Below are 19,378 nucleotides of genomic sequence, written 5' to 3' on the forward strand. Positions count from 1 at the left end.
ATATCAAATTGAAATCAAACTTCCTTTTATGTTCCACAATATTATCAATCCTTCTTAATATAGTCGACCTATATAATTTATTTTGTTAAGATAATCCTATTATACACATTCAATCATGATATGTATATATATAAATATAAATAGAATAATAGAAATAATTAATTAATTATAATGTCCACTCAAATATGCATCATCATATCTTTTATGGGTTGCTTACAAACCCAATTATAAGAACATGTTTTTTTAAACACTTTAGGTTGTGAGTCTCAAGTGAATAGACTAACAATCAATATAATAAAACTTAAGTTATTAATTGATATTAATTATTTTTGGACTCTTTTCTCTATCCATTAAGTACTCTATACCATAATACATAGAACTGCTAAAATATTTACTATTCTTAGAGAAGAAAACTACTGTGATATGTCATAAAATATTTTTAGTGACTTGATAATTAAGTCTAACTATACTAAGTCATAAGATAAAATTTTATAATCATAAATCTTGATTAGTAGTCTCAAAGCATACCACAAAATCAACTTATATAGTTGATAATATAATAATATATTATTTTATATTTTTCTATAAATTACCCCTTTAACTAATAAATATAAAATATAAAGTGGACTTTTCATTATTGAGATGATTTATAAAATCAGTATATGAAATTATCATAATTTTAAGTTGATTTATTTTCATATATATAAGCATATAATCATTTGTCTCTTCAAGATATATATATATATATATATATATATATATATATATATATATATATATATATATTGCATTTTAGTGTTTCATTACTATGTAACTCTAAAATATACCTAGTATTTTGATTTCAAAATTAATACCTGATCTAGTATAGGCTTGAGCATATAATAGATTTCTAACTATGCATATATAATGAATATTTTTCTTTTTTATTTGATTTCTTTTTCAAGTCATTTCACAGTTGTTTTGACTAAATTTTTTTTACTTATATCATTTGCTAAACAAAGTTGTATATTAAATTTCTCCAATCAATATATCTTTTCTGAGACATTACTAGTAATCCTTGATATCTATCGCTAAATATCTCAATGATAAAAACATAAGATGTCTTATTTATATCAACCATTTAAAAATTCTCAATAAGATTTTTTTTAGTTTGGTATAATAAACCAAGATCACTACGGATAAATAAAATATTATCCATATATAAGACAAATATAATAAACTGACTCCCACTGATATTTAAACATAAATATTGATCAATAGTATTTTTTTTAAATCTGAAGGAAATATTGGTATAAAAAAACTTTATAAACTATTATCTAGAAACTTATCTAAAGTCATAAATAGATTTTCCAAATCTATATACTAAATTTTATTTTTTTATTTTCTTTACGAATTATTTAGGTTAATTTATATAAATCTAGATCCTCATTCAGAAAACTTATTTCATTTAGAAGATTAGACGTCGGGTCGCCACCCTTATCATCTCCTCCCCCCTTCTTTCTCCAACCCACTGCCCCCTCTCTCTAGTGTGAGAGGACAATAAGAGAGACTGATCCCTCTTTGTGTGCTGTTGTGTGGTGGTATGCGATTACGAGGAAAGAACGTATTGTGTGAGAAGGTGAATTATTGATAAAAAAGAGTGTAGAAAAGCTCATTTATGGGGTATACGAGTTCCCCTCGATGAGAACGTCTCAACCACTTTATGCAGTTTCCAGTTTCACAAGTTTTACGCTCACGATCTTCACATGACGATTTGATAAGATTATTTTGAGAAACCAGTTCTTGTTTTTATTTTTCAAGTACATGCGATGCTCCCTAGTGTTTCACAATAGTGGTCTCAGAGCCAAGTTGCTTATATGATGATAGATTTTTTTTAATTGTATATTGTGATGAATCACGTAGAATCAGTTTTTGTGTAAAGTAGTTGCGTAAAGCCTTCTGTCAATACATCGACCGATCCTCCTGCCCGACGTCTAATCTTCTAACATGTTTCTCCAGCCCAACATGATTCTTCCTGTTTTAATTATCTCTCCATGATCAAAGCATCCTGCGTCGTTCAAAACGTAGATCAAATCATGAACACTTATCAATTGGTTTCATCATCAAAATCCGAAATTCAACAATCTCCCTCTTTCTTATGATGACAACCAATTGATGATGGAGTGTAAACAAACTCTCGGAGTTTAAACAAACTCCCCCTATCAATATGCTATATTGATAGAACCTTGAATTCAAGCTGAATTCAAGTCCTTTCAAATTTCATCATGAATATTTGCAGCATGTCATCATGCATAACATGATCATACTTCTCCCCTTTATCATCAACAAAAAGGAGAAGTGTAATTTTCAAGTGTTTGGACATACAAGTTCAAATTATTGTATAATAAACATAATCTCCATTTTTATCATCATGCAAACTAGCAAAAATTTTGAGTTTTGCAAGTTTGTAAATTTTGCTAGATGTGCAAGTTTATCATGTTTTGCTTCTTGAGATAGACAAGATAGCACTTTTGCTTCTCTTGAGATTGCAAACTAGCAATTCTTGGTGATGTTCAAGATAACAAGTTCTACATCATATAAGCTAGCAAATTTTTATATCATTTTTAAAAAAATATAAGCTAGCAATATTTGAGATGTTCAAGAAAGCAACTTTTACTTCTTGAAATATGCAAGTTAGCGATATTTGCTTCTCTTTTGATATAAGCAAGCTAGGATATTTTTGTATCTTCTTGACTTGTGCAAGCTAGCTATTTCCCCCTTTGTTATTGTCAAAAAGAAGGGATGAATACAATTTTGTATTTCTTTTTCCCTTTACAATAATTTTCAAAGCATGACAAAGATAAATAATAAAGATGTAAAATCAAGTCATGAATGTCAAAATAATTTTTTATTATAAATATTTCATCATTGCATGCATCATTATCATAAGTTGAAGTATTGCATGTATAATACCAAATCATTATATATATTTTTAAAATATAAAATTATCATTACATGCATGATTCCAAATCATCATTCATAATTACATCAATATTCCAATCATTATTTCAATCATAAAAAATGAAAGATCAAGTCTAAAATTCAAGAAATCAATATCATAATCTGAAAAATGTATAAGAATAATTTATGCATTTGGGAGATCTAACATATCTTAGTTTATCATTCAAGCTAGCAAATTTGGTTCTCTTGAGATGTTACCTATTTTCTTTTCCCCTTTTGTCATTGTAAAATATTTTAAACATTTCAAGATATATAAGCCATAAATATAAAGAAATCATGTCATGAAAGATAAGATCACTTGAATACCAAAAGATATGATTCATATAGTAAATCTCTTTTTTAAATAAAATACCAATAAAAAATTATAGGAGTACAAAGAAGAGATCTTGTTTAAAAAGAATCTCAAGTAATAAATCCAAGAACTCACAAGAAAAGTCATGATTCATTTAGAAAATCTTCTCTTAAGAAAATACCAAGTAGAATCGTAGGAGAACAATTAATAAAAAACCTTGATTTATAATAAATCTTAATTTGTAAATATCAAGCAATCAAGATCATGATTTGGATAAAAAATTATTTAAATTTAAATCATCAAAATCATTTTCAAAGTCCAAGAGATTCGTAAAAATGATACAAATAGATTCATCAAAATCAATAAGATAGAGAAAAAGAATTTTCAAGAAAAATGTTTTCCATTTTTAGTTGTTTCAATTCATGTGGTTTATTTCATTTATGTCAAATAAAAATATGTATCATGTTTAAAACCAAATGTGTAAGATTTATTCGACAAAGATTAATAAGCCATAAATCACCCAAAAATCATCGTTACTTTAAATCATCATGTATAATTTTGAAAGATAAATTTATTAAGCACGATCATTATGCATTACTTCAAATCAAACACGATTTCATTGATCATAGAGCATCTTCAATCAAAATCGAAAAACAATACAGAAATCAACATGATACACATTAATGCTTATTAAAAACATATATAGGATTTATCTTAAGAATTAGATTTAAGTCTAATATTTTATTCCTTTATCATAAAATATGTAATTTTCATTATCAATTTCAAAATTAGCATATTCATTATATTATTAAACATATAATTTTTAAGAAAAATATTTTTTCTAAACTAAATTAAGAATAACTCATGAAAAGTATCATGTAATTTTGAAATAAACTAAGGGGATTTTGATTACCTCATCGTCGAAAGCCGTTAAGGCGTAGTTTGCCACCTCGCCTTTGTTGATTTTCTCCTCATCTTCGGAGGAGCTCGATTCATCCCAAAGTGCTTCCCTCTTCTTGCATTCATAACAAGTAGTTGTGTTCTTTTTGTTTTTTAATTTTTGTTTCATGAACTTTTTAAGTTTCATAGTGAGGAGTTTAAGTTCACCATCGCTTGAGCTTATGCTCGAGTGGTCTTCGATTATTATAAGTCTGAAATCCTTCCTATTTTTTGGAAGGTGATTCTTAAGTTCTTCACGTGCATTACACGTCATTTCATAGGTCATCAAAGACCCTATAAGTTCTTCAATTGAAAAATTGTTCAAGTTTTTTTTATTCTTGAATAGTCATTTCTTTTTAATCCCATGTTTTAGAAAGTGAGCATAAATCTTTATTCACAAGTTCAAGATTCAAAAAACATTTGCCAAGAGCTTTTAAACTATTGATGACATCCGTAAAGCGGGTGTATATGTCAACAATAGTTTCGCTCGGCTTCTTTTGAAACAACTCGAAATCATGCATTAAAAGATTAATCTTCAAAACTTTTACTCTACTAGTGCCTTCGTGTGTGGTTTCAAGAATGTGTCATATATCGAAAGTCATTTCGCAAGTAGAAACCCGATTAAACTCAGTTTTATCCAACGTGTAAAATAAGGAATTCATAGCCTTTACATTTAAAGAAAAAGTCTTCTTCTCCAAATCATTCCAATGGTTTATTGGAAAAGAAGACATTTGAAAACCGCTTTCGAAAATATTCCATAAAGTCAAATCCAAAGAAAGCAAGAAAACTCTCATTCGAGTTTTCCAATATGTGTAATCCGTCCCATTGAACAAGGGAAGACGAATGAGAGAGTGACCCTCTTGAAAGTCAAAAAGAGCCATTTCTATTGGGTGTTAAACCAAATGAGAAATCATGAGGCTCTGAATATCAACTGTTAGGAATGAGTCGGCACTAAGAGGGGGGGAGTTAGTGTAGTGGTAAGAGCGTTAGTTTTGTAAAATCTTCGTTCGTCGAAACCATTTCGTAAAGATAGCTTGAAAGCATTTTCATAAGGTAGTGAAAGCAATAAGCAAGTAAGATAGTTTGCAGTTAAGGTAAATAGCAAAATAGAAAATGCAAACTAGATTTTATAGTGGTTTAGTCATCGTGACCTACATCCACTCCTGATTCCTCCTCCGTCGAGACCACCGACATCCACTATCGATCTTCCTTCAATAGGCGAAGACCAACCACTTTTTATAACTCAATTCTCCTTTTACCAGGTTTAGGAGATAATCCTTACACCCCCACTCACTCCTCTCTCAAACTATTCTAACACTTAAAACTTTGAGAGGAGTTCACATAAGATTATAGCAGCATTTCTTTCTTTTTCACTCTCAAGTCTTGTGTTGCTTAACCAAGGATGAGAGGGGTATTTATAGGCTTCAAGTTGATTCAAACTTGGAGCCTAAAAATATCTCATCCCGAGTTTCCTAGTTGTTGGGCGGTACCACCGCTAGTGTCAGTTTGACACTAGGTGGTACCACCGCCTGATAGGGATAGTTGCCACCTCCTGGCACCCTACCACTGGGCGGTACCACTGCCTGCAGCCTCTCGGAGACTGTGTCTGGGCGGTACCACCGCCTGACATAGTCTTGGAGACTATGCCACGACGGTGCCACCTCTTGGGTCACTATTTGGGCCTTTTCATTGGGCCCAACATAGTTCATACATAGGCCCAATTAGCCCATAATTGGGTTGGCCTAATTTTAATCTCAATTATGTGCTAACTACGAATTCTAAGACATTTACTAAGCTAAACAAGTCCGTAAGTCTAGTTTTTTCTAGCGATCTTCCAGCGAACTTCCGACAATCTCTCGGTAATGTTCCAGCGGACTCCTGGCAAGCTCCTGGACTTCATGACAATTTTCTTGGCGAGTTCCGACAAGTTTCTTTGGCAAGCTCCTGGACTTCTCAATCAATTTCGGTAGAACTTCCGACGAACGTCCAGACTTCCAACGAACTCTCGAACTCTCGAACTCTCAACGAAATCACGTTCTTGACTCCGAGACTTTATTTTGCTTTATGCCTTGCTATCGTAGTTAATTCTACACACGTAAAACACACTTTGATCTAGAAAATTATTACTAAGTATGAATCATGTTGTTCGGCATGTCATTGGTCCATCGACGCTTTGTTCGATTTTTCGATGCATCGTCTTCTCTTGCGGCCTATTGCCCAATCGTCCATTTGACCTCGGCAACTCCGATATCCTTGGCACAATATCTGCTCTTCTTGGCTTGATGCTCGAACTCATGGCCCGAAACCTTCATACGTCGACCGATCCTCCGGCCCGACGTCCAATCTTCTAACATGTTTCTCTGGCCCAACATGATTCTTCCTACTTTAATTATCTCTCCCTGATCAAAGCATCCTATATCACTCAAAACATAGTTAAATCATAAATAATTATCAATTGGTTTCATCATCAAAATATGAGATTCAACAATATATACATATGATATTGTATGTTGGGTTATATCTATGAGGAAAGAATTCAAATATTGCTAAATGATGGATACCTAGGTCCATTTGATTATGAATCATATATAACCTACAAGTGTTTCCTTCAAGGAAAATAGACTAACTCTCTATTTAGTGGAACTAGATAGAGAGCCATTGAGTTGCTATAACTTGTATATATTGATGTATGTGGTCCTATGTCGACTTAGGCCATAGGTGGTTATTCATACTTCATTACTTTCACTGATGACTTCTCTAGGTATGGACATGCGTACTTAATGAAGTACAAGTCCGAAGCCTTCGAGAAATTCAGGGAATACAAGAATGAGGTAGAAAATTAGACTGGAAAGAGTATTAAGACTTTTTGATTAGATCGAAGATGAGAGTACTTGAGTATAAAGTTTACCAAGTTCCTCAAAAACCATGGGATCCTATCCCAATGGACCTATCCTTATATATCTCAGCTCAATGGTGTATCGGAAAGGAGGAACCGTACACTATTGGATATGGTGCGGTCTATGATGAGTTTTACTGATCTACCTATCTTATTTTGGGGATACGTTATAGAGTCCGCAGCTTACCTTCTTAATAGAGTTTTATCTAAGGTGATAGTATCTATACCATATGATATATGAAAAGGAAAGAAGCCCGATCTTAAGGTTGTTAAGATTTGGGGCTGCCCTGCCCATGTTAGGAGATACAACTCCTACAAATTGGAATCAAGGACGGAACAACGCAAGTTCATGGGATACCCTAAGGAGACTTATGAGTATTATTTATATTATCCCGAAGACCAAAAGGTCTTTATTGCTAAGAGAGCAGTATTCCTTAAGAAGGAACACATTCTTGGTAGAAACTATGAGAGCGTGATAAAATTGAGTGAGGTTGGAGAACCTAACTCAAGCACCATTCTATAGGACGAGTTTGTTCAAGTACATAGGAGTGGTAGTCAACCTTACGAGGGCTATTGAGTGTCGATAGAGGATTATCCGTTTTTAGTATCATAAGAAGAATATCTCATGTGCTCTTGCTCAGACAAATCCTTGGCCAAGGTCATTCGTATTGAGAGAGAAATAATTCTCTTAGAAAATCTGATTAGAGTGAGACTCGAGGAGAAACCATATGAGCTTGATAGCACCACGCCCAATATATGGTATCTGAGATATTAGATGGATAAGGGACTATATGTACATGGTAATTGATGATAGATAGGTCTAAATGATTGAATTCCCTTATATCGTCTATGGACTATGGCGTAATGACCTAGTACATCTGTAGTTGATGAGTCAAGTGAATTATTATAGAGATACTAATTCACTAAGCTAGAGGAGTTCTAACAGGTATGACTCATTGCCAACTCGATATTGGGCCTAGAGGGTCACACATATATGGTAGGTGTTACAACGAGTAGAAGTTCAAATATGAGATATCCGTCGAAGCCCTTATCTTATTGGATATCCAATAAGCCATTGAATTATTGGATCCTATGGATGAGATCCAATAAGAGCCAATGAGAGATTATCGAATAAAGATCCACTAATCTAAGAGGCTTCAGATGAAGATCCAGTACCCAATAAGGCTGGATCAATTAGGGTTAAGTTAATAGGGGACCTTTATAAATAGGAGAGAACTAAAGGGTCATAGACTAAGCTTCTTGGTTATCACCTTTTATTCTCCTCTCCCTTTCTCCTTAGATGGTAGATGTGGAGATTTGAGTAGTGATTTGAAGAGCATCTTCGTAATCTCAGTTTCACTTACTAGTTTTTACACACCTTTGAACGACGATGAACTTCCGCTGCACATGTGATGCCGCCCTTAGATTTTTCTATACCTAACATATAAGTTCGAACTTTGCATAGATCTAATAGAGAGTCTAACCCTCCTAAAAGATATATAGGATATATCAAAAGTAATGATATTGAGAATATCCATCACCAAACTCGATTAAAAATAAAACAAACGATGAACTATTCCTCGGCAATAAATATCACTCACCATACTGAATATTCTCGGTTGCTGCCTCGCTATCCAGTCCTCGAGAGCCTTATCCATTGCTCATTACAGGCCAATTCTAAGGTACTGAAAACACTGTAGATAATGCGGCTAGCGACCTGATACTTGGTCCCAATCTATGCTGGTCTCCCATTGACAACGCTCGTCTGAATTTTTCCTTCATTTGCAAGTTCCTTTGTCTTGTGATTTGGACTGCCACTTCTAAAGAGCTACGGAGGATGGCGTCAATGATGGCCCTTTTTTGTTCTCCGATCACTCTGCTGCTGCTTTGTGAGGTGAAGTTGTTTTGCACTGCTAAGTTAGCGAAGGCATCATCACATGAAGTCGAGACATGATAAGGAAGGCTGACTGAGACCACTGTTTCTTGTCAGTAGCGAGAGGAGGATGGATTCAACGAGTGGCCTCCTGCCCTTTATGATTTGGCTTCACTTGGGTGGGGCCACTCGCCCCTCGTGCAACCATTCGGTGCCATGTGTCGACTAAGGAATGGTCATTCTCGGCATCCATTATTTTTTTTTATTTTAAAAATAAAATAAATAAAATTAAAATCGAAGAGAATTTCAATCTTCATCGATTCGACATGATAATTGAACCAAAAATGTCGAAAGATCATATAACATTGAATCATTCAACAAGATCGATCAAATTAAAAATCAAAATTTTGATGAATACAAAACAAACTCATAGTTCAAGTCTAAGTTATTAATTTTTTTATGAATAAAAATGTTCAAAAAAATAAAAAAATATATTTATTTGAATATTTTTTATCTTTAAAATATTTTTTTATCATTGGTCTTATAAAATTAAACTAAAAGAACTCCACATATCTTCTCTCACGTTATTGTGGTGATTGGTTCTTGTCAGCTGGTGATGGTGTTGTTCAGAGGATAAGTATTATCCTATTAAGCCTATGGAGGTTGCTGGATAGAGAATGAAGTGAGAGAACATAGAACGTAATCCAAAGCCGACTTCCAGTCATCTTTGAACCATTTCTTCGGAACCTATCCATGACGTCATTCGTGGACCTTCTCGATGCTGCGATGCACCACCAAACCATTTTTCCTTTATTTATTTATTAATATATCTTATGTAACTATTCTAATGAGGAGATTGGATGTGAGATAACGTTAGATTTTGGTTATCTTTGTGTGTCATGAGAGAGAGAGAGAGAGAGAGAGAGAGAGAGAGAGAGCAAAGCTCATCTTTGAGAAGAACCATCCATCGCAAAGGAGAGTTGAACTTGGATGACAAACAGATCTCGAACTTGTTCTTAAGATTTGATGGACTTGTACATAAACAAAAGATAAGAAAGATTAATCTGTAGATAAGGGATAGGTTGATGAAGACTTGTTTCTCGTATGCTCTGCTCTCTCTCTCTCTCTCTCTCGGAGTCGAGAAAACGAGAGTAGCACAGCAGCTGATGAGCCATCTCCCTTCCCTCTGCTCACTGGGAGCGTACTAACCTTCTCCCGACAGTTTGATTCGAGTACGGTGACAGGAGGAGGGGAATAGGACTAAGAAGTCGGCAAAAGAATCCATCTTTGTGCAATGTGGAAACTAAGGACGAGGGAGAAGAAGCGGCGGCGGCAGAAGGAGAAGAAGCAGGCCCCATTTCGCACCATTTCGGCGCGTGGGCAATGCCAACTTTTGTTGCTTTAAATGTCGACAGAGGCGACGTGATGGGAGCAATGGCAAAGGTCGCGACTTTCTTCGACATGGTTGTGTCCCCTCCTCGCCTTCGAGTCGGAGCAGAGTAGAACAGCCGAGAGGAAGGAGAGGTGAGGTGGACGACGGGAATGGGAAAGGAGGGGGAAGGGGCGCAGAAGCTGGTGTTCGGGAAGTACGAGATGGGGCGCGTGCTGGGAAAGGGCACGTTCGCGAAGGTGTACTACGGCCGCGAGATCAGCTCTGGCGAGAGCGTTGCCATCAAGGTGATCGACAAAGAGCGGGTAAGCAGGGAAGCCGGAATGATGGAGCAGATTCAGCGGGAGATCGCGGTGATGCGCATGGTCCGCCACCCCAATGTGGTGGAGCTTCGGGAGGTGATGGCCACCAGGTCGCGCATCTTCTTCGTCATGGAGTACGTCCGTGGCGGCGAGCTACTCGCCCGCGTCGCCCGTGGCCGCCTGCCTGAGGACCTGGCCCGCCGCTACTTCCATCAGCTTATCTCCGCCGTCGACTTCTGCCACAGCCGCGGTGTCTACCACCGCGACCTCAAGCCCGAGAACCTCCTACTCGACGGGCACGGCGACCTCAAGGTCTCCGATTTCGGCCTCTCAGCGCTCCCCGAGCAGCTCCGCCACGACGGCCTCCTCCACACCCAGTGCGGAACCCCCGCCTACGTCGCGCCGGAGATTCTTCGCCACCGCGGCTACGACGGCGCAAAGGCCGATCTCTGGTCCTGCGGCGTCATCCTTTTCGCCCTACTCTCTGGGTACCTCCCCTTCCAAGACGAGAGCTTGACGGCGATGTACTGCAAGGTGTTCAAGGCGGAGTACCGAATCCCGCCGTGGTTCTCCAGAGAAGCCCGCCGCCTCGTCTCCCGCCTCCTCGTCGTCGACCCCGAGAAGCGCATCTCCATCACGGCAGTAATGCAGCACCCGTGGTTCAAGAAAGGGCCTCGGCGCCCGGCTCCGATCCAAATCCCTCCGCCACCGCCAAAGGCGCCAGAGGAAGAGGAGGAGGACAACCCAAGGACTCCGAGATTCTACAACGCGTTCGAGCTCATCTCCTCCATGTCCTCGGGCTTCAATCTCTCGAGCCTATTCGAGAGCCAGCGGAAGGCGGGGACGGTGTTCACATCGCGGTCGCCCGCGTCGGCGATCGTGGAGCGGCTGGAGGGAGTAGGGCGAGCCCTCGGGTTCGGCGTGCAGCGAACCAAGTCGTACAAGGTGAAGATGGAGGGGAAGGCGGAGGGGCGGAAGGGGCGGCTGGCAGTAGCCGCGGAGGTGTTCGAGGTGGCGGCGGGAATAGCAGTAGTTGAGTTTGCCAAGACTTCGGGGGACACCTTGGAGTACGCCAAGTTCTGCAACGAGGGCGTGCGGCCGGGGCTAAAAGACATCGTTTGGACGTGGCAGGGCGATGACACAGCCTCCGTCGGCGGCGCAACCAACGGCGACGTCTCCTTCTAATTCTTCCATGCAAATAACTGTCGTTTTAGCTCTGTGTAAAAATGGGGAAGAAAAAGAATTCATGAAAATGCTGAGGCGGTAATTCTATGATTTTTTATCTTATTATATATATATTTTCTTGTACTAAATATTTTTTTAAAATGATTTTTATTAGCTATAATAATATTTTTACGAGAACAACTGATGATAAAATAACTTTGTAAAGTAAAAACTTTTGATGATCAAAGTGAAAAGGTGTTCAATTAAAGAATTGGAAGGTAAATTTTTTTACTGAAATAAACTCTGAATGTCTGTAATTTAATTAAGGATAATAAACTAATCAAAGTCATTCCGATTACTTAATGACACAAGAAAACCGACAAATAACAGACCCACCAAGTGGGCCCCCTGGACTCCAGCCGGGACCCAACGCGATGCACTCCCATGGAGCAGAGAAGACCCGACCCGCAACGTGAACCCGGGCCGCAAACTGCGCCGGAGAGGACCCTCCTCGTCTCACCAACCAGAGTTCGCCATGCAGCCTCTCCTACCCGGGCTTAACCGCTGCTAGCGGTGCACCAGAAACGCGTGACGCCACACTATTTCGCCCTCATCTCTTTCCTTTTCTTTCTCCTCCTCTTCCCTTCGTTGCCTCCTCCTCCGCCATCTCCATGATCGGACCTCTTTGAGGGCCGGCTGATGCCGCGTCCTTAGTCACCACCGCCCGCGCTTTCCCCGCCCCTCCCCTTTGATCCCACGAATACGATCCCTTCTTCGTCCTCTGATCCGATCCCTCAAACCCTAAATCCCCTCTCCGCGTCCTATCTAGATCGATCTATTGGGGTTCTTAATCTTGATTGATGTTGGTGCGATGTCGTCGATCCTTCCCAAGAGCGAGACTGTCGAGATTCGCGAGGTGTGGAGCGACAACCTGGAGGCGGAGTTTGCCCTGATCCGCGAGATCGTGGATGATTTCCCCTACGTCGCCATGGACACGGAGTTCCCCGGCATCGTGTGCCGACCCTTGGGATGCTTCCGGACCAGTTCCGACTTTAACTATGCCACCCTCAAGGCCAACGTCGACATGCTTAAGCTGATCCAGCTCGGCCTCACCTTCTCCGACGAGCTCGGCAACCTCCCCACCTGCGGCACCGACCGCGGCTGCGTATGGCAATTCAACTTCCGCGAATTCGACATGCAGTTGGACGTCTTCGCGACAGACTCCATCGAGCTCCTCCGCCAGAGCGGCATCGACTTCAAGAAGAACAACGACAAAGGGATCGACGCCCACCGCTTCGGCGAGCTCCTCATGTCGTCGGGTATCGTGCTCAATGACTCCATCTACTGGGTCACCTTCCACAGCGGGTATGACTTCGGCTACCTTCTTAAGGTGCTCACTTGCCAGAACCTCCCCGACACCCAGGCCGGCTTCTTCAATCTCATCAGGATATACTTCCCGACCGTGTACGACATCAAGCATCTCATGAAGTTCTGCAACAGCCTCCATGGGGGGCTCAACAAGCTCGCCGAGCTGCTTGATGTTGAGAGGGTCGGGATCTGCCACCAGGCTGGTTCCGACAGCCTGCTCACGTCGTGTGCTTTCAGGAAGTTGAAAGAATCTTTCTTTAGTGGCTCTACTGAGAGATATGCAGGCGTGTTATATGGGCTGAGTGTTGAGAATGGACAGACTGCTCATTGAGCCAAGAAAAAGCAAGGAAAATAAAAAGTGAATTATTAAAAAGGCTCCTCTGCTGGCATACAGAAGCCTTGATCTCTCATAATTACCTTATATCTTGTTGTGCATTGGGATGTAGATTCTTAGTATTCTAAGCATCCATTTTGTGCAAATTTGAATAGTCTAAACTGCTCTAACTAAATTTCCTAAACATTACGCATGGGTGTCCTGCCAATGACATGGGATAGTGTCCTCTTCAATGGGACCGGCCAAAGGGAAACTATTTCTAGGTATGCATCGATTTCTCGTTGAAGTTACACAACCAATGCAGTTTATAGATTCAAGATAAGTTATAGTTGTTTCTTTCCTCTTCCTCTTAATATAGCTCCTTTTGTAAAGCTTGTAAGGTATTTTATTTCCTTGTGCATGTCTAAAGCTGCTGCGGAAAGAAACTAGAGAAGCAATAATTGACCTTTCAGTTGATACCTTATGGGTAACTTGATATCACTGAGCATGTTGATCCCGTTCATCTCAGTGTCTTCTCATTTCAGAAATTTTGGAGGTTCTCAATGGTGGGATGTGCTTAAGGTTAATAGCATCATGTAGGTTTGATGAAGTGCTCGTGTCATCCTAAAATATATCTGAACTCTAATTCCAGGCCTTCTGCATGCACTTTTTTATGCTATACAGAAGAGCATTGCTTCCTACTTAAGACCTTGTTGTTTTCCCTTATGTTCTTTTGAGAAGATCAGAGGGTAGCTTTTCCCTTGTGGGAGTTCAATTGTATTTATGTTAGCTAAGACTTGAATTTGCACCTGTTCATGTATGGATGCTTATAAAGTAGTCTTCTCTTTTATGTCTTCTGTATAGTGTATATTATCAGAAGCGGATTGAGCTAGTCTTGTTTAGTCAATCAGAAAGATATTGACAACTGCTTGTTAGTTATTTGGCTTGCCTTATTAAATTTGGAATGTATCTATTGGTATTCCTGCTGGCTTACCACCTTTTAACACTATATGTTGTCATGTTGATTGCAACAATTTGTTTTGGTGGGCTTCCTTCATTTGCAATGTGTCAAAAATGCTCCATCATCATTAACAATGGCTGTTTCTTTCTTTTGTACATTTTTAGAGCAGTATTTGGAAGTTTCTTGTAGCTGAAATCCTGTTGCAGAAATTAATTGTCTAAACTAACTATTGGTGTTAGAGGTTGTCATTGTGATGTGAGATGGATCCAGATAAGAGGGGTCACAATTATCCATCTAGGTTGGTTGATTGAATGTATACCATGATTTTATATTATTGAACTTGTGTTAAAATTTGTAGAATGAAAAATGAATTAGAGGCAAAACAAACCACAGACATCCAGAGGATGCTGGTTTTAGGAGCAACTTAAGTAGAATGACATCTCATTGTGGTTACCACTGATGGTTGGTATGTCTCCATGTGAGGTTTGCTTCAATGTATTAAACTTGTGGAATGGCATTTTATGAACTGCAACTGCAAGATATAGGTCATCATTTGAAACCCCCGAGGCAAATGCATAGTGCTGGAACCTTTCCATTCTTGCCTATATTATCATCTTATGTGTATTGCTGCTAGACATGCTACCATAATCATCCATCCATCTCAAAACAAACAGATTTTGTGCTGCTGTAATGGAAGCGCAGCAGAGGAGAGCTTTCTGTTACGAGTAAAATGCAGATAACAAAAGAATTTTGGTTAAGTGGAGAACTTTTGTCCATACCAAGTTAATATGTGGGAATAGGGAAAACTAGAGTGATTAGATAGAGTTTAATGAGAAAGAGGGCAATGACAGGATAACTACATCATCTACCAAAAAAGATCAATGGGTAATAATCTCTCTCTGTTTTAGTAGCACCTGAATCGTGTTGCTATATAATTGTGATTTGTGATTGTTGGTGAATGTGGTGTTACTGAGTGCAAAACACCTTCTGATGGTCTTATCTAGGGCATACTACTTGCAAAGCAGCTTAAAGATATGCTGGCCATTATTGGACCTTAAGCTATGCTAGTTTGTTTGCTTCATGTGAATAATCCGGTACAAATAAGTTGAAAATTATGTAGGTTACGAGTAAAAGGATGAAAATTATCTTTTTTTTGATATTTTCTTTGTTTCCTTTTTTGCCTTTTCTGCTGGAGGAAACTGATGTGTCACCTACTGACGAATGACAACTGATAATTTAATGCTTGGACGATTATAGGTTTCCGTCTAGTTAAATTGCAGTGTTGCCACAGCCGTGTATCTTATAGCTTTATCAAAGTTCTTATAAATTCATTTTGATTATTTCATCGGTCTTCAGTTTAATTCGATTATAGGTCTTCGTCTAGTTTAAGTGTATCTTAGAGATCCAATATTGTTGAGGGTGATGGTCGTTCGTGGTCATCAACCCAATCGTGAGCAACGATTGCATACAAGTGCGCTATTGTATAACAACAAAAGTGTCGTAGTGTACGATAGTCATAAGCGGTCTCAGGCCAGCCTATCTTGATCGTAAGTAGTTGTAGTAGTGTTGCTACCATGACAACTACAACAATGATGCGATTCCCAACTATTGCATTGGTTGTAAGTAGTTGTAGTAGAGTTGCTATGGTTGTAAGTAGTTGTAGTAGTGTTGCTACCATGACAACTACAACAATGATGCGATTCCCAACTATTGCATTGGTTGTAAGTAGTTGCAGTAGAGTTGCTATGGTTGTAAGTAGTTGTAGTAGTGTTGCTACCATGACAACTACAACAATATTGCGATTCCCAACTATTGCATTGGTTGTAAGTAGTAGTCGAGTTGCTATGGTCGTAAGTAGTTGCAGTAGTATTGCTACCATGACAGCTACAACAATGATGCGATTCCCAACTATTGCAACAGTGCTACTAAGCTCGACGGCTACAATTGTGTCCTTACCAACAACTATAGACGTGGAAACGTGGGAACAGCTACATGTGGGTGGAAGCATGGGTCATTGGGAGGCGCATGTGCATAGTAGCAAGTGGACACGATGGCATAGCACAACATGATGATAATGTGGTTGTCAGTCGGTGCACAATCGCGTGTGGGCATGACAGCGTGGCGATGGTGTGGTCGCCAGTCTGTCATAGACATAGCTAGTTTTACCTAAGTCATGCGGCACCTTTGTATATCTATCTATGAAAGGTCAACCTCCCTGAAATCTCTTATGATCCCTAAAGAACCTGCAAAAGAGAAAACGGGTTAGAGAAAACATTTTACTTAAGATCTCACAAGTAGTCATTTCAACAAACACTTGATACGTAATACAAATTATAAATATATATATATATATATCTAATTCATATAAAGTCTCAAACTATTGACGCCCTTATGTGTACATAAATAAAATCAAGAGATAATTAGATAGAAAAGTTAAAATTATCAGATCTAATATATGTGATAAATTTTATGATAGTTATGATCAACTCAATCATAATTCTAATTCTTCTATTAGATTCCAATAAAAGCGAAGTATTTGCGATCAGTATGTTTTATCACAAGTGTCATAGTATAATGTAATTGTTAAAAGGTGAAATTGTACTCGTATGGATATAGTTAGGAATATGATAAGTTATTCTTTTATATCCGAATCAATGTTAAAAAATCTCTAAAGATAATTATATATATCTTGAATATGATTCCTAGTAATTTAATTTTATTAATTTATATAGATCGGTAAGAAACCCAACTTAAGACATTTACAATATTTAGGATTGCATTATGGAGATAAAAGTCTTCAATTCACATGAAAAAAAATAATTCAATGACTATTTTTGGGTATTTTATTATTTATCCAAAAAGATCCAAAAGGTTATATACTTTATTATTCTAAACATAATATGAGGATGGTTAAATATGCACGATTCCTAGAAAATTATGAATAAGTGGGAATATAAATTTTAAAATTTAATCTTGATATTAAGAAAATACATATTGATATTTCTTTATTATTTTATATTCGAAAGATTGTTGTTCCTCAAATCACTAAAAGAATTGACGAGTGAATAACAAAATAATATTGATGAACTCTTATAATGCTGATATTGTTGCTAATAATTTTATAAAATAGCCACAACTAGCAATTTTAAGAAGATTTAAAGGGAAAGGAGACCTATCATTTTTTTATTATTATATGATATATCTATAAGAATTATATTATAATATAGGAATCAAAAGTATCTCTCGTTGTTTTCATAAGTTATAAAATATAACGATTTTAAAAAATGATACATGTAATAAAAGAAGAATAATTGAAATCAATGGACTAAAAAGAGAACTCGTTGAATTATCTAATAATTATAAGACAAAGAGCCGGTTGCAAATAGATCTTTTAAGACAAAGTGTGACTTAAAGAGTAATATCAAACAATATAATGGTCAGACTTTATGGTTAAAAGTTTTACTCATAAGGAATATATCAATTATAATGAGATTTTTTTCTTTAAAATTTTAAATAAACTCATTAAGAATTATCATGACATTAGTAGTTCATTATGATTTTGAGAAAATAAGGATCTAGATTTATCTAGATTAACCTAAACAATTTAAAGAGAAAATAAAAAATATATATATAAAATTTGATATGAAAATTTAGGAAATTCATTTATGATCATAAATAAGCTTCTAGACAATGGTATATAAAGTTTCTTGAAATCATTATTTTTTTATATTTAAAAAAATATATTATTGATTAGTATTTATATCTAAATATTAGTGGGAGTAAGCTTGTTGTATTGGTCTTGTATATGAATAATATTTTATTTGCTAGTAATAATATTGGTTTATTATATCGAACTAAAAAATTTCTCACTAAAAATTTTAAGATATTTGATATGAATAAGTTATCTTATGTTATTGGTATTAAAATATTCATGAATAAATCTCAAGGATTGTTAGGACTATCTCAAAAAAAAAATATTGATCGAGTTTTGAAGAGATTTAGCATACAATTTTTATTTAACAAATGACAAAAGTAAACTTTTCAAAAAAATCAAATAAAAAACTATTTATTATGTATACATAGTTGAAAATTTATTATATGCTCAAGCCTATATCAAATCAAATATCAATTTTGTAATCGAAATACTAGGTATATATTAGAGTTATTAGACATGAAACACTAAAAAGCTACAAAGAAAATAATAAGATATCTAGAAGGGATGAAAGATTATATCCTCACATATATGAAATTTAATTAATTTTAAAATATAGTATTATGATATGTTGATTCTATTAATTATTTTAATAGTAGAAAGTTTACTTTATATTTTATATTTGTTAGTTGAAAGGGCAATTTACAAGGAAAAAATAAAGTAATGTATTATTACGTTATCAACTATAAAACCTGATTTGTGGCATTTTTTAAGACTATTTAACAAGTTTTATGATTATAAAATTTTATCTCAGGACTTGATGTGGTTATTCTTAATTGTCAAGTAATTGAAGATATTTTGTGATATATCACAGTAATTTTTTTCTACAACTACTTTAGTAGTTTTACATATTATAGTAAAAAGTACTTGATGGTTAGAAAAAAATTCAGAAATAATTAATATCAATTAAGAACTTAAAATTCCATATTTGAGAGGATATTATAATTAATATTTTTATTTACATAATTAAATTATTTATTGCTACTATCATATATATATATATATATATATATATATATATATATTATAAGGGTTATTTTAGACAGTATTAGGAAGAACTAATAGTATTATCATACATAAAAGGAAATATGATATTATTGGTAATCAAACTTTATGTGATATTATTATATTTATTGGACTTATTAACTTATTTTATAAAATTTATGAA

General features: G+C 36.5%; 2 protein-coding genes across 2 annotated transcripts; both read left to right on the plus strand.

Moving 5' to 3' along the window:
• Window positions 1-10,157: 10,157 nt before the first annotated feature.
• LOC135638735 (CBL-interacting serine/threonine-protein kinase 5-like) lies at window positions 10,158-11,945 on the plus strand. Its single transcript, XM_065152061.1, has one exon. It carries the CDS (start codon window positions 10,543-10,545, stop codon window positions 11,875-11,877), a length of 1,335 nt encoding a protein of 444 aa, XP_065008133.1. The 5' UTR covers window positions 10,158-10,542; the 3' UTR covers window positions 11,878-11,945.
• A 527-nt stretch (window positions 11,946-12,472) lies between these two features.
• On the plus strand, window positions 12,473-13,645 carry LOC103983925 (probable CCR4-associated factor 1 homolog 7). Its single transcript, XM_009401283.3, has one exon. It carries the CDS (start codon window positions 12,728-12,730, stop codon window positions 13,553-13,555), a length of 828 nt encoding a protein of 275 aa, XP_009399558.2. The 5' UTR covers window positions 12,473-12,727; the 3' UTR covers window positions 13,556-13,645.
• Window positions 13,646-19,378: the final 5,733 nt, after the last annotated feature.

The sequence above is a fragment of the Musa acuminata genome, chromosome BXJ3-5 (genome assembly GCF_036884655.1).
Source record: "Musa acuminata AAA Group cultivar baxijiao chromosome BXJ3-5, Cavendish_Baxijiao_AAA, whole genome shotgun sequence".
Classification (NCBI taxonomy): Eukaryota; Viridiplantae; Streptophyta; class Magnoliopsida; order Zingiberales; family Musaceae; genus Musa; species Musa acuminata.